Source organism: Chelon labrosus (assembly GCF_963514085.1).
Source record: "Chelon labrosus genome assembly, chromosome: 14".
Classification (NCBI taxonomy): domain Eukaryota; kingdom Metazoa; phylum Chordata; class Actinopteri; order Mugiliformes; family Mugilidae; genus Chelon; species Chelon labrosus.
In genome coordinates this window covers 8,724,441-8,740,218 of record NC_140347.1, presented here as the reverse complement: position 1 = coordinate 8,740,218, position 15,778 = coordinate 8,724,441, and the positions used below count along the sequence as shown (strand labels likewise).

Genomic DNA, 15,778 nt, shown 5'->3' with positions numbered 1-15,778 from the left:
TATCCATCCATCCGTCCGTCCGTCCGTCCGTCCATCCATCATCCATCCATCATCCATCATCCATCCATCCATCCATCCATCCATCCATCCTTCTATCCATCCGTCCGTCCGTCCATCCATCCATCCATCCATCCTTCTATCCATCTATCCATCCGTCCGTCCGTCCGTCCATCTATCATCCATCCATCCATCCATCCATCCGTCCATCCATCATCCATCCATCCATCCATCCATCCATCCATCCATCCATCCATCCATCCATCCGTCCATCCATCATCCATCCATCCAGCCATCCATCCATTTGTCCATCCATCCCAGCGTCTTATAGAATAGTAGATTTTCTCCACTGTCTAATGATGTGTTAGCTCTTTAATCCACAGCTTAATAGTTGCAGGTGATTTTAAAATAAACGTATTAATGGTGCCAGTTACTCTCGCTATGTTCACTCCTTCTGAACTCAAGCCAAATTGTCCTTCTCCTCTTTCGTATCAAGGACGCAGCATCAAACTTTCTTAAATTAGTTCAGGCCCAGATGACAACAATTTCTGGATCTTGCTCTTTTTTTTAATTTGTTTTTTAATTTTCCTTTATTTGTACGCCACAGGAATAATTAATTTTATTAAAAACATTAAATTAAATCAGTGTTCTACCTAAATCTGTCCCAGAGCTTGAACTGCGGCGATGCTGTGTCGTGCACCACGCTGTGTGCCGTGCTGCTTCTACACTCTGTATCCAGAGTTTCTAGTTTTAATTAATCAGATAACCGACACGGTTTTCCGTTTTAACCTCAGACTTTTTTTTAAATGAGGTCGGGACCAGAGAAGGAAGAAACACCTCTGGATTAAATCTGTGTTGTTCCTGAATCTGTCCCAGAGCTTGAATTGTGAACATGATGTGTAGAGTCAAACTGCTTCATGAAACAGATTTCTTTTTTTGCTAGATATGAGTTGTAATATAATAGATTTAGGCTTCTGTGCCAACTTGATGACATATCTACGGCGACAATCCAGACCTTACGCCGACCCTAACACCGTAGCCTGTAACAACGCAGACCACAAGAGCTGTGATTGGTCCTCTTGGTAGTCACGTGTTTCTGCTTTAGTATTTCTAGCTTTCTTCTCCATCTTTGTTTTGGATCAATAAAGATGGAACACATGGAGGAAAGATTAACTGAGGAGGTTCAGAGATACAAACATTCATACGACTCGTCTTTGGTGAAATTTCAGTCGCCATTGTTGAAAGTGAAGCAGGAAGTGGAAACAAAATTTAACCCGACTGGTAAAAAAGACACAGCGCCCACTAGTGTTTGGGTGGAGTTATTACAGAGACGAGCCAGACTGACGAGGTACAAGTATAAATGGATCGCACTGGTGTAGGCTACGTACGTAGGTTACACCATCTATGTCCCACTAGTGTTAATTTCGTCAGACGAGACGAGACTAAATATGTTTGTCAACGACCTTTTTTTCCATGACTAAGACGAGATGATGATGAGACTGCACCATTGTCCAAAAACGCTGACTAAGACTAAATTAACATCCATTATTGTTGACGAAAAAAGACGAGACTAAAATGTTTTGCATAAAATAAAAACTAAGATAAAATCTCTCTTCAGTTTCTGTGGCTGCAACATGAAACTACATGGAGCAAGAACACCCATAGATAGACAGTAGAGTGCGGATCGGGCCGCATTTTTCTGTCCGAGCCCAGCCCGTGTCCGACAGAGCAGTAACCGAACCCGACCCGAGCCCGACAGGCATTAAAATATCCTATTTATGTCCGAGCCCGACCCCAGCCCGACACAGTTAAAATCTAATTTTTTTCTCATACTAATGACACATGCACTTTTTTGTGTGGAAAGCCCGCTTTTATGAAAGCAACTGTAGGAAGGCGTTTGGAAATGTCAACAGATGAGCGCATCAGCGCACACGGGGCAAAAAGCGCCGTTATATCGCAGGCGCACACATGTAGCTTAATACGCACGTCTTTCGTTGTCCTGGCTAGTTTGACACATTTCCGCACACAGGAAGACGGATTTGGGGTAATATTTTACATTTATTTTAATCACAAAAACGAACCTTTGCATCAAGTGAAACAGGCCCATTGGCTACCTACATAATAAGCAGTTTTAAATTTTAAATGGTCAATGCCTTATCGCGCTGATGTGACCGAGCCCGACCCGAACCCAAGCATCCTTTCTAAATATCTGTCCGAACCCGGCCTGGCCCGTCGGGTACCGTCGGGCTCGGGTCGGGTATCCATCCTCTAATAGACAGTAGCAAACACCAGAGATTTCTGCCAGAGTGAGTGCCGACGTCGACATGCTAGGTAGAAGGAAGAGGCTCGATATTTGACTGAAATGGTTATCAGAAATAATCTCAGAAATAATTTGTTATATAAAAAAAGACTAAAATGTTTTGACTAAAACTTGACTAAGATATATTGAGTTTTCTTTTGACTAAAACTAGACTAAAATGGCGAGACTTTTAGTCGACTAAAACTTGACTAAGAAAAAAAGATATGTGAATGACTAAATATGACTAAAACTAACAAGGACATTTGGCACAAGACTAAGACTAAGACTAAATTAAAAATAGGTGACAAAATTAACACTATGTCCCACAGAGGCGTCAATCAGCCTTAAGACTGTTGTTTTTGTTTTGTTTTTTTTAAATAGTTTTCTTTCCATGTCACAGTTTTACTTTGTATTTGTTGGTGCGGCATCAAACTGTGTTCATTAACAATAGTCTCCAGGAGTGTTTCTGAGCCCATGCTGTGAATAATGTCTGGTTTTAAAGCTGTCTAAGGTCCTGCAGATCACGGCCGTTCTGTTGATTGTCAGTTTGTCTGTTGAACAGAGAGCTCTCTGAAGCGTTTGAGTGATAAATGAACCACAGACGATGAGTTGTTGAACTGTTTGAACACCACTCTTCGTCTCATCTCCACCAGTGAAAGCCTCCTTTAACTTGTTGCTAGCAGATATTTCACTCAGTTCTTTAAGCGTTACGTAACTTTAACTTCAGCTTTTGAAACGTATTGCTGGCATCAAATTATAACTGATCAGTTTCGGTATTAGATATTCTTTTAAATTATGTGTAGGATTTAAATTGCTTGCATTTCTATTTCTGTTTCTATTTTTAAACCATACACCAGTTTTTTTTTTCTATGACCAGGCAGTTTCCCTTGAGGATGAATAAAGTCTCAGTTAAAATTTTTTATTCTGTTATATGAATCTGACAGGTATACTTATAAAAACCCTTTAAAAGGGAATATAGAGTGTGAAATTAGCTGCATTTAATAATTAACATTAAAGAAGGGAATTAGGTGCATTAGTTAAATATTTTATGCATAATTTTTTTATTTTTTTTTACCTAAAACATATTCCACCCCTGCAAATTGTGTTTTCTTTCTTTATCAGAACACCTTAGACCCATTTAGATCTAATTTCTTCATATATTCAATCACTTTTAGCCCGTTTACGTTGTGTTTAAACCTGTTTTACCAGAGTCATTTGTGTTTTCCAGGACTACGATGTAAAATCTGATCTGTCTGTTCTCCTGTCTGTCCTCAGGGCTCACGAGCAGGAGCTGACAAAGAGGCACGAGAGGGAGCTGGCCGAGATGAGCGCCGTCCACAGCAGAGAGACGCAGAACATGCTGTCGGACTTCAACAAAGCACAGGAAGTGCTCAAAGACAAGATCTCCGCCCTCCAGATCCTGTACGTACGCTCTGTGAATTATCTCATTCTTAACTCACGGCTGCCTCCCGCGCAGGTCGACCTATCCGTCCTAGATGGTATAATTGTGTGTCGTCAGGCGTCGCGTGGAGGCGCGAGACAGCAGACAGGTTTTCTCTGGGGAGGGGGAATAACAGCAGAGGCATTCACACCTGCATGAACACCTCTACTGTTCATATCGAGAGACGTGTCCACTCGCTGCATCGTGGAGGCGATTAGGGCTCATCTAAACACATACGTGCTCAGGAGCAGGCTTCATTTTCATATCAGCCAAGTGACGTGTAGTTTAAATGAAGAAGCTGGGATGAATTATCATTTTCTCAGCGTGTCATGCATCATCAAACAGCTGCTAAAGACTTGACGACGCGTGACAAAAAGAACCGGCTGTGTTCTACCTGTTCCATCTCCAAAAGATAAAAATCACTCCATGACACCAGGTATTAAAAAACAAAAAACACCACTACTCTAATAGCCCCCGATTCCTTATTCAGGTGGTGACAAACTGATTCCAACTTAATGAAAGATCGATATCAAAACCACATCAGTGTGTGGCGCCGTAAAAAAAAAATAATCCTGTCAACATGTCTCTGTCAGAGAGACAATAAAAAGGTGTGAGGGGAATCTTCACTGCCGTAGAGCGAGCAGAGCGGACCGTCTTCATCTGAGCATTGTTATGAATCATTTTAGCTGATGTAGGAGACAGATATGAACCAAAGAGAGAAGAGAGGGTTTTAAGAAATACTGAGGTCATACATCCAAATACCCATCTATCTTCTCTGCAGCTTAAACATCTCAGTCCACCAGGTTAACTCATACTTGGAGTGTTTTTATCCTAGAGATATGTCTGTGAAGGTTCTCAGTCATCCAGGTCATGGTAAATCCAAAAAAGGTTCAAAAAAGGCAACTGGACTTGTAGAAAAGTCCAGTTGCCTTTTTTGAACCTTTTTTGGATTTATCCTAGAGACTTTTTTACTGACTGTTGTGACATTTTTCAAGATTAATGAAGTTACCACACATGGTTCCTTGCTCTTAAGTGATAAACAAATGTGAACATCTATTTAGATCATTAGAACAGAAGTGCTGATTCAGACACTTGTCAAAATACACATTATCACATTAGACAACATTAGGCCACTTCTTCTTCATGGTACCTAATAAAGCAGTTACACTCAGCGTTCATGCAGAGGTGGACCTTGCAGACCACATTTGACCTGAGACTGTTCCCTTGATCTTTGCTGATTGGTTGGGTGAAAACTATATGCTTCTAAACCTCACTGAGAGGCACCGGGACGGAATTTAAAATGTGTGTGGAAGTTACCAAAATAAGGAATTCAACTGGTCTTGTAGAGTTCCCTGAAGACGTTTCATCCAAGTAGCTTCTTCAGTTCTAAAGGACTGGTGGAGGAGTTGAGGTTTAACTGGGAACATACTGTATGTGGGTGTAGCTCACCAGAATCCTGCTTGGCTTGTTTCTGTTAATGGCTGAAATAATTACCTGTCGTTAAGTCTCCAGTCTTCAGAGGTGGGTAGTAACGCGCTACATTTACTCCGTTACATTTACTTGAGTAGCTTTTTGGAAAAAATGTACTTCTATGAGTAGTTTCAAAGCAGCATACTTTTTACTTTTACTTGAGTACATTTGTGAAGAAGGAGCGGTACTTTTACTCCGTTACATTGGGCTGATTCTGCTCGCTACTTTTTTTTTTTTTTTTTTTTTTATCGATCCGTCTGCCGCATGGTCTGTTTTGTTTATATGGGGAGAGCAATGATTTAAGGTCGGGACTTCCCAGAGGCTCTGTGACTATCACATGACTGCATCTCACCAATCAAATGTAGCCACTAGCGACGTCTAACTCCGTTTCACCAATCAGGCAGAGCCGAGCCATCACATGACCGCACACACACATAATATAATATATAATAATAATATATATATAATAATGCACATCATGTGCATTATTTGACATTATTTGACCTGATAAATAAAAGAGGTTACTCGACAGTTACTCTGTACTTGAGTAGTTTTTTCACCCATTACTTTTTACTCTTACTCAAGTAACACAGGGTGACAATACTTTTTACTTTTACTTGAGTCATATTATTCTAAAGTAACAGTACTCTTACTTGAGTACAATTTTTGGCTACTCTACCCACCTCTGCCAGTCTTAAGGTGTGAATGTGGGTGAAACTTCCTGGGGACAGACGTTCAGACTGTAGTAACAGTGTTTCCATTGGCTATTTTCACAAATATTGCACTAGCTTCACAACACTCTGTCTAATAAGGTCTAATAACTTTATCAAATAGTTGATGTGCAGCCTCCTTTTCGCTGTTACCACAGGACGTTTGGTGAAGTTGTTAACTGACTGCTGTCCAGAGGATTTGGACCGTTCCTCTGCTAGCATTAGCGGATGTCTTTCCAGTTGCATTGCAGTAGTACTTTAGTTGTATTTCAGGACTGACATGTTACGGTAGTATGGGCTTCAGTGAAGTTTTTCCACACACTTGATGAACGGCCCCCACTGGGCTCCTCACCTGTCTTCTAGGAGGCGTCCATGTTGTTATTGTCACGTGATCCGGGACTAGTCAACATTATGCTTAAAGTGTCATGTCACAAACTGACCTGGAACACCCTGTATTGTGAAGTATAAATATATAATGCTGTGTAAAACAGTATACAGTAGTATCAGCAATGACCACAGTAGAGTCGTATAGGCTGAGGTAACCTGTCCGTGGAGCAGGACAGAGACAGCAGCTTGTCACCGAGCTTCTCAGCCTGACTGTGGTGTCCTGTAGAGGCTGGTGGACATTGTTCATGATGGACCAGAGTTTGTTCAAGGTCCTTGTCTCTGCCACTGATGTCAGGGACTCCAGCTCTGTCCCTACCACAGAGTCCTCCTTCTATGTCAGCTTGTCCAGCCGTGTGGTGTCCTTCTTCTTCAAGCCAGTGGTTGGTCGTTTGGCTTTTGAACCAGTTTATCTTGTTGAATCACTGCCGACCTTCGTTACCAGTAGCTCTTTAATGTCCATTTGTTTTTTTTTAATGTTTTTAATCAGTTTCAAACCAGCTTGAATCAGACTCTGTTCACTAAGCTCCAACAACAGCAAAGTTAAAAGTGCATCACTGACAAACTAAAGTGGAGTTTATAGTCTGTGCAGTGAATTAAGTTCACAGTAAACATGTGGAGGAGCAGTCTCACTTGACTAGGTTTTGGGGCCATATGTACTATTTAATGGTCAGCACTTTTTATTTCCCGGCAGTTTCCTGCTTCACGTCCCTCCCTTGAAGATAGATGCCTTTCTGGGCTTGTCCTCCCGAGACGATCCACTTTCTCTTATCTAATTAACTCCAACGCAGATCTGCTTTAACAAGTCTCATCCCAACCTACCTAATTAATCACCGTGATGACGACGGCTTCACCCTCCCTCTAAACCCTACGTCCATAAACAGCTGCTGCTTGAGTTTCATGAATATTTAAATGTTTCGTCCCGTGTCTCGTTGTCCGGTCCTCTGAGAGTTTGAAAGCTTGTTTTTCTTTTGTGCCCGGGTTTTGTTTCATTGTCGTCTCTGCTGAAGTCCTACATCTGGACACTGGAAACCCAAGTACAGTCAAAAGTTCTCACGCCGGTGTTTAAAATATATTCAGCTGCAGGAAAAACCTTTAAACACTTTGTTCTTATTGTCTTTCTCCTCTCGTGGTTTGTGGGAATCCATTCTGATAAAAGTCCGGCGCCACCGAACAAATCACAGCCTATTTTTAAAGCTCTGTAGCTATAACTGTTCCTCTTTTTGGTCTTTATAGAGAAAATATGGGATGTACAGTGTGAACATTGCACACTGTGACCTTCTACAACTTTCCGTCAGTTTTTCTTGCGTCAATGAATCAGACACGTTATCTGTAATCATCTGGTAATTTAACAGACCTCAACGTTTGCTGGTATTATTCATCCTCTATCACTGTAAACCAATCAAATTTGGCTTTTTTTTTTTTTTTTTTTAACTTTTGACAAGACATTTGCTGACGTCAGCTTGGACTCATTATTGTGTGGCATTTTGAAGATAAAACCGTCAGTCAGCTCGAAGACGGTGAGCGCTGCTGCCTCTGTCTACTGCTTTTTTACAACCTGGACCTTATTTCTGGCATAAATATAGGTATTACGATTGTTTACTCATCCATATAACTTTGGACAATATTTAGATCAGCGTATATCCTTATAGTGGGAGTGACTGGGGCATAACGCATTATCTGCCGTGATACTCGTTCATTTCACCAATATTTTGTTATGATATGCTAGTGCTATTCCCCGTTGAGTCCAGATTTACCTGTTAAATATTCACGGACATGCAGCGGTTTGTTGTTCTTTTGGCTGTAAAAAACAGTAGTTCCCCTTTGAGATGGACAAAATAAGCACCATAAGTCATCCATAGGGTTTCTGAAGAGTAGTTTTGAAACTCAGTGTTGTGGCTCTGGTCGTCGCCATCTTTGCACCGTCTCAACGTCTGGCTAATTAAAAAAATCGGCACATAAGTTTTGTTTGAGTCGTTCTGAGGCAGCCGTCGAGCGACCTGAGACAACAACCACCTGTCACTGTACAGAGAGATTAGCTTTAGAGACTTTTTAACATGGAGATCAATTGGGTTTGACCCATTTTTGGAGTCAGCCTCAAGTGGTCATTTGAGGAACTGCACTTATGTGTTGGCTTCATCTTTCAGAGAAAAGCATAACTGCAACGACACTAATCACTGAAAGAACATTTATTTCTGCTTTTCATATTACATCTCGTCATAATATCACAGTCAACTAGTATTTGGTGTGTTCGAATTACTAATTTCCTCTTTATATTGAGACCAGATCCTGCACGCAGATGTAGGTCGATCTTTTCTGCTCGAGTCTCTTAAACTGCTGCTAGCAACATTAGCATCATAGCTAATGTTTCAGAGTGAAAACCAACATCCAGCAGAGATCCTTGTCATGTTGCTGTAATGTGAATATTGCGTCTCTTCAGCAGAAGAAAAAAATAAATGTCCGGACGCGACCAGAAGGTAGCGAAGATAACAGAAACTCATCTCCAACACTTCCTCCTCCAGACGACCAGCCATTGTACCTCTTGGCTCATATCACCCTCCAACTGTGAGACTCTCTGTGAGGCTCCACCAGAAATGAACCAATTCCAGAAAAAAACACACCAAAACCTTGTTGAGGCTTTACTTCTGTCATTTTGGAGCAGTAGTATCTGTCCAGTATCTCTTATCAGCTTAGCCATGCAGTGCCCCCCCCCCCCCCCACTCCCTTGCAGGCTGTGTTGAAGAAAATCAGCTTGATGGTTAAGCTGAAGAAACAGCAGGTGCAGCTTTACCAGCCCTGCAAATATTCTGTCTGTGTGATCTGAAACAAGCTCAAAAACAAGATAAATACCACGGGTGACTCCGGACTCACCTGGTTCTTATGCGTCCTGTTCACTGAAGGGTTGTTGATGCTGTGGCACTCAGGCGCAAAAGCAACTAAAAGTCTGGCCTCCGTATGCTCCTGCTCAGAGGAAATGCAGCTGCTGCTCAACCAGTCAGTACGGAGAGATACTGTATGTACACCGGCTGGAACAACACGTTCTACATCAAGCAGAAAAACATGAACTCCCCAACCGGCCTCTGTGGGAACAGGTGCACTGCTCCACAACTCCACTGGAGAATACAGAATTTGTCTTCGCCCCATTTGAGGAATTGACTTTGTGTTTCCGTTTTGAAGCCATTTATACAGATATTTGGAGATTATTTCAAGCTGCACTAGTCATGTTTTCATTAACACACTGTTAGATCCAATGCACAGGTGGATGTCATTAGTATATAATCACCTGCAAATACAATAATGAATCACTGGTTCCGGGGGGAGGGGGAGCTCATGCATTTTTAACAAGCCACAAACTGCGGGGTAAAATAAGTAAATAAATAAATTAAGCTAACATGGAAGTGCTAAAAAGTGCAGTGCCTCTAATGTCCACTCGAGGCTGACTCAGAGAAGCGAGTCAATCCCCATAGAACTACATGTTAAAATACCCAACTTTACAGCAGAAATAAACATGTTTACAGCCTGGTACAGCTACAGTTTTAGTCTCTATAGCTCTGTCTCAGTTCATGTAGTTGCAGTCTTACACCTCACCACTAGATGTCAGTAAATGCTTCACACAGGTCCTTTAGAGATTATTCTTGAAAGATGTCATGTTTGTAACGGCAAAAAAACGCCAAGGATTATCAACAGCTGTGCAGCTCTGTAGAGCACCAAATAGCGCACAAACAAGGTTAGCAACTGGCTAATCTGACAGCTAATATTTAGTTGCTAAAAAGCCACATAAGTTCCTCAGTAGTTGGTGAAAACCAAAACTAAACTATAAACCAAACTGATGCTTATTTTCCTCTGTGTCTGGTGGATGTGTAAGCAGGTAGCTGTTAGACATGTGGGAAAACATCTAGTTTCAGGGTAATAATATGTTGAATATATGTAACGTGTTTACATATTGCAAAGTTCGTATTTAATAATCTCCAATACTAATGTTGCACTGTGTCTGTTAGATGTGTGAAAGGTGTTTGCTAACTTGGTACGTTGTAAAATGTCAGTTGCGTCCAAATTCTAACTCAAAGGAAATCAGCAATGACTGTACAACATTGACCGTTAAAACACTGCAGAAAAGGGTGAAGTGATCTAAAGAGAACCAGTCAAACCACAAATGATGATGGGATTTATGTTCGTCTCATGTTTTCTCATAGCTCCGCTCACATCTCATGTTGTCATCTTATCGTTTCTTGAGTAAATCTTTGGCTTTCATTGATGTTGATGAAATGTTCTACATCAGCCTCGGGTTCTTTTGTGCTTCCACTAGCTAAAAAAAACAAAAAAAATCAATGAAGAGGGGTGTAAGTATTTAATCAATGCTAATTATTGTACAGTCATTTTAGTGTAGCAGCCATACTTTCAATTACTGTCATAAATATGGTGCCAGGGCATCCCGAGTTATTCTGAGGCCTTGGCTGCAGAAATCTGTGACAAACAGGAGGAGCACAATGAATCGACTCAGCAGCAAACCTCGTATCTGATGAAACAGCAGATCTCTCTGTGTCAGTATCGGCGAGTAGAGCTCCAGTGGGTGCTCCGGTACAACGTGGACATTCCTTGGAGAGGACATGGTTTATCTGCTGCTCTTGCCTTTTCACACTGTAGCTTAAATATCACAACGTTAGGCCTCGGTGGTTTGTACTGTGGCGTCGTTAGAAGTGAAAGGCTGTTTAGCTCAGTGTCGCTGACCTGGTTTGATCAAAATGAACCACTGACACTTCCTGAGAGGCTTCAAACCTCAAACCAGAACCTGTTACACAACTTCATGTTTAATTCTCCAGTTATTTTATAATCTTTTACTGAAATTTACTAAGCTTGAGATGAAATGCATGTTTGTTCTTGCTTAACGAGGAGTAGGGAGCCCGTAACTTCCAGAGTATTGAAAAACTCAAGTCTTAATACATTATACACAGTATATACAGTAAGATCTCTCTATTGTATGCTACTGCTGCCAACTCAGACATTCAAAGACTTTAATTTTATAAGAAATTCACTTTGGATTGGTTGTTTATCGCTCAAGCAACATTTCTCTGAGCTAAATCTGTGCCGTGATCTCTTACTGATTCTTTTTTTTTTTTTTTTTCTGAAGGTCAGTCAGAAAATAACAAAAATCCATCATAAAGTTTTTGAAACAACCTTCAGAGAAACTGCTTTTTTTTAAATGCTTTTGTGATGAGACAGAAAACCCTACGAATCCTGTATCCTTGTGGCACACCCATTTCATTTTTATAAACTCATAAATGCTTCCATCCAGTACACACACAATAAAGTGCAGGGTCATTGTACCGGCCGTTGTTCATACGAGACATTATAAAACTCGAAATTACACAATCTGGTTCTTTCAATTTAAACTGAAGGTCTGTTTTGAGAGCAGTCCTTTCGTTTCCTATTGCTTTATATATGCATAGTCTGTATTAACCTGAATGTTTTTTAGTGCAGAATATTTGTTTTTATTTATATATTTTTTTCTTGTCATCCCACAGGCTGGAAGGAACAGAGGAGAAGTTTAGAAACAGAGAGAGTCGTCATGAGGATCTACAGATCATCGCTGAGCTGAAGGACATGGTCTCTGAGAGAGAAACTCTCGTCAAGAAACTGGTGGTAAGTTATTTTATCATTATTACACGCAGGAAAAAGTATTTAATGTCTTCCTTTTTTGTGGATCTCAAATATAGTCAGGCTGGTTTATCAAAAAAAATGCAGAAAATGTATAGGTTTGAATAGGACATTTATATTTCTTTTAAAATTTTGGACACCCTGGGCTGGTTGTCTTCTATGATTTGTCCAGTTATGAACGACAAAAGTCTTCATCAAAACATTTGAAGAAAGCATTGATTTTGGTGTAGAAAGAAGCTAGAGCTTTATACAACTTGGTAGTAAAGATCCGAGCAAAAGAAAAATGTATGCACAAATCAGTTATTGTTGAATAACTTCAAAAAATTAACCAAGTTTAAAATATTTAAAGATGTAAAGTCTTTTTTGACGTTCATGTAAACCTCAGAAAGTTATTTGAACTGAAGAAATAATGCTAATGAGAATTGGAGAGGACCCAATATAGAGCCCTGAGGAACACCACGTGTCATAAATTTGTTTGTTTGACAGGATCAAGGCCTAAATCTCTTTTAAAACAGAAAAATCTGCAAAAGTTGGCATTTGTCCAAAGGATGGACTTAGAAACAGGCACAAGTTATTTTCATATTGACTTTCAGGGCTTATTTTAAAGTGCGAGTAAAACAAGAAAGGACAACAACAGTTAAAGTTTGTAATTATAACTGACATGAACTTCTTTCACATTGACAAGGTTGGACTTAATTTCTGAGATCCAATGTTCTTCACTTCATTACCTCATTAACACTCATTGGGTTTATCAGATACGCTGTGGTTCCACTGCACAAATCACATGAAGGTGACTTTATAAACCAGTCTACATCTGCCACAGTCTAGTGTCTGAGATCCACAGTCTGCTGCTGTTTAGAGGTGAAAAGTTTACATCACAGTGCTTAAAAGGTGACTCTCAGGTTCAAAACCGTTCAAATGGGAAGAAATTTTTTTTGTCAGAAGATCTGTTTTTTGGCAGTTTTCATGACACCATGAAAAGTATGAGTGCCACTAAGAGAAGTCTGCAGACAGAGCTCATTAAATGTGTGATTTTCAGTATTTTCACATTCCCCTGAGTTCCTTCCGCTGCCTCGCCGGCTGTCATATAACCTTTTTTTTTTCCCTCCAGGACGATAAGAAGTTCTACCAACTGGAACTCGTCAACAGGGAGACCAACTTCAACAAAGTGTTCAACGCCAGTCCTAACGTAGGAGTTATCAACCCACTCATCAAGGTAGGCCGTAATATCCTGTACTCACTCCACACACAGGGGCTCTCTGACAAACCTGTCGCCTTGTTTTTTACCGCATAGCAAAGATGATATCCACTCCAGAGCATTTCATATCCATCAGCGCTGATCGACCAGGACAATCAGTACCTTGAAATAACTTACTGCTGCGACATAACAAGCATGAGCGCGGCTATTTTCAAACTTTGCTGTTAACAAATGAGGCCTTTTTTGTGGAGACAGGCAGCCAGCGGTGGGGTGTTTCAAGGTTTAAAGGCCATTGGACCGTCTGTAAAGCGTCTGTGACCCTAGTTGTTAGTAGGACAACGCCCTGGTTGGGTCAACATGTCGTTTTGCGTGTTCATCAATTTGTGAACATTCAAATACGCAAATATTTTCTCAACAACGTGGTCATCTCGAATGAATAAACTGCGCAAACCGCTTCCTAGCCTACTAGCTCTTAGGGTTTCACCTTGACGAATACAGACTACTGCCCCCTGCTGGTCTGAAGAGGTGTTGCCTGCGTATATACAGTTTGTACCAGCTGGTCGTTGTCTGTAGTCTTTGTGGTGTGTTCAAGGCCGGTAGTTCTTCGATGGGAAGTTTTGCTGCACTGTTTTGTGCTGGTTTTATGGCAAAAGAGAAGGTTGTGAGGTTTCTCAGCTTTCAGAGTTTACAGCCGATGGTGAATGGGCGGTTGAAAACAAATTATTTTGAACACTTTTATTATTTTCTGTGAAGCCAAGGTCCTTGTGGACGATGAAAGAAGACACAGGAAGAAGACTTATTTCATTAAAGTAATAATACCCTAAAATAACAGAGGCTGCCCAAGGTCTCGTTTGTTAACAGCAATTAAACCGAAGTGTCGCAGATCAGAAAGTTACGTCTAAAATTCAAAGCACTCGCCCCAACAACAACACAGCCGAGTGAAACGGCCTTCAGTTTGATCGCGATCGGATCTTTGGGTTCATTCACTTTTAATTAAAGGTTTGCCTTGTCCTGTAGACCTCTGGGCCTCGCTCAGATTAACACATTTTATTCTGAAAATTCTTTGAAATCTTTAGGAGGGACTTCTTTTCTTAAGACCTAAGATAACACGATGAAGATTTTAAATTCAAATGTTGCTACATCCTGATTGGTCCACGCAGGGTCACCTTCCAGCAGAACTCCGCCCACTTCAAACCTCTTAAAGGACACAGGAAGTTAAAACAAAACCATGTTACACAAGTAAAATGACGCGTAGTTTGTCCTAAATCATATCAGGAAACCTTCCACCTGGTTAACATGCTTCATTTTTCACAGTGTGTCTGAGTTGAATGGTTTCCACTGCATGATCAGTATTTCAACTGTTGACCCCATCACAGGTTCTATAACTTCCAGTATTTCTGTCCTTGCTGTTTTCCATGTGTGTGTTATGTGTGTGTGTGTGTGTGTGTGTGTGTGTGTCTTCACTTCATCTTGTGTTGGTGTGTAGACGACGTGCGAGTGAGTCTTCCACTCAGTCCGTCCGGTCCTTTCCTGACCTTCTCTCCAGCTTTTCTTTGCTTTCCAAGACATTTGTTGGTGTGAGATGTTTCCTGCTTCGACATCTCGTCTGCTCAGAGCGACTGCTGCTTTACGACTGAATGGTCTCCAGATCCATTCACTCAGATTATGATCGAGTTAGCACGCCGCTCTCTCCTGTCTCTCATCGGCTGGACTTTTACGACTCTCTTAGAGCTCTTCCTGTTCTCCCATCTGCCCTGTTTATTTTTTATTTCCTTCCTCCTCCATTCCTTCTGACCCTTATTATTTTATTTTAAACTCCCCATTTGCTCCTTTTTTGACCCCCGTGCACCTCCTTTTTCTTTTTTGTCTGTGTAGCAAAAGAGAAAGAATGAGAAAACAGCAGCCAGCAGATTCAGCAGCTCTCCCAATCTCAGGGCTCTGGAGGCAGCAGGTATGGGCGTGGTGGGCACGGGGAGCGGGCAGCAGCAGCAGCAGCAGCAGCAGCCGCCGCCGCAGCCCCCGCCGCCACCCCCTGCCCCGCCCAGCCGCCTAGAGCCCATCCCCAACTCCCCCCTCCACCACCTTGAGCTCAACTCCAACAAACCTCTTGCCCCGCCGACCCCTCCCACCGAACCCAAGAAATTCATGAGGTGAGACCTTTTCAGCCCCGACCGGCAGCAGCTCGTCTAGCATCCGCTCTCAGGCCTCTGTTTAGCTGGAGAGTTAATGCACTTTTACCCGTTTGACTCCAGCGTCGAGTCTTGAACGTAGAACTTGTGTTTTAAGCCTCAAAAATTAAAAATTATTAAAAAACGCCAGAACACTCTGGCTCTGTAGAGAAGTCGTCTTAGCTGGACAGTAGCTGGTCAATTTTACACCTTCATCCCTCGCTGTCAAAGTCGGGCCCTTTCATAAACCACAAGCAGCATGAAATCATTATCATCACGAGCTGCAGAGTGTAAAAGAAGAGCATTCCAACGCTCTCTGATGTGTTGACTGTTCGCCAATCCCCCGACCCCGGTAGTTGCTGGAGCTTTGTCCGTAAAGATGAAGCTTATAGCGACGAGTCACTGATCTCAGACTGAAACGACTGCTGCAGCCTGCTCGCTAATGACGAGCTAATG

General features: G+C 41.6%; 1 protein-coding gene across 1 annotated transcript in view; it reads left to right on the top strand.

Moving 5' to 3' along the window:
* The window catches only part of fam184ab (family with sequence similarity 184 member Ab), a 77,990-nt gene that overhangs the window by 56,378 nt on the left and 5,834 nt on the right, over positions 1 to 15,778 (top strand). The window contains exons 13-16 of the mRNA XM_084559795.1: positions 3,572 to 3,718; positions 11,824 to 11,941; positions 13,068 to 13,172; positions 15,030 to 15,304. Of these exons, the coding sequence (XP_084415921.1) occupies positions 3,572 to 3,718; positions 11,824 to 11,941; positions 13,068 to 13,172; positions 15,030 to 15,304 (645 nt within the window). The remainder of the gene's footprint in view (positions 1 to 3,571; positions 3,719 to 11,823; positions 11,942 to 13,067; positions 13,173 to 15,029; positions 15,305 to 15,778) is intronic.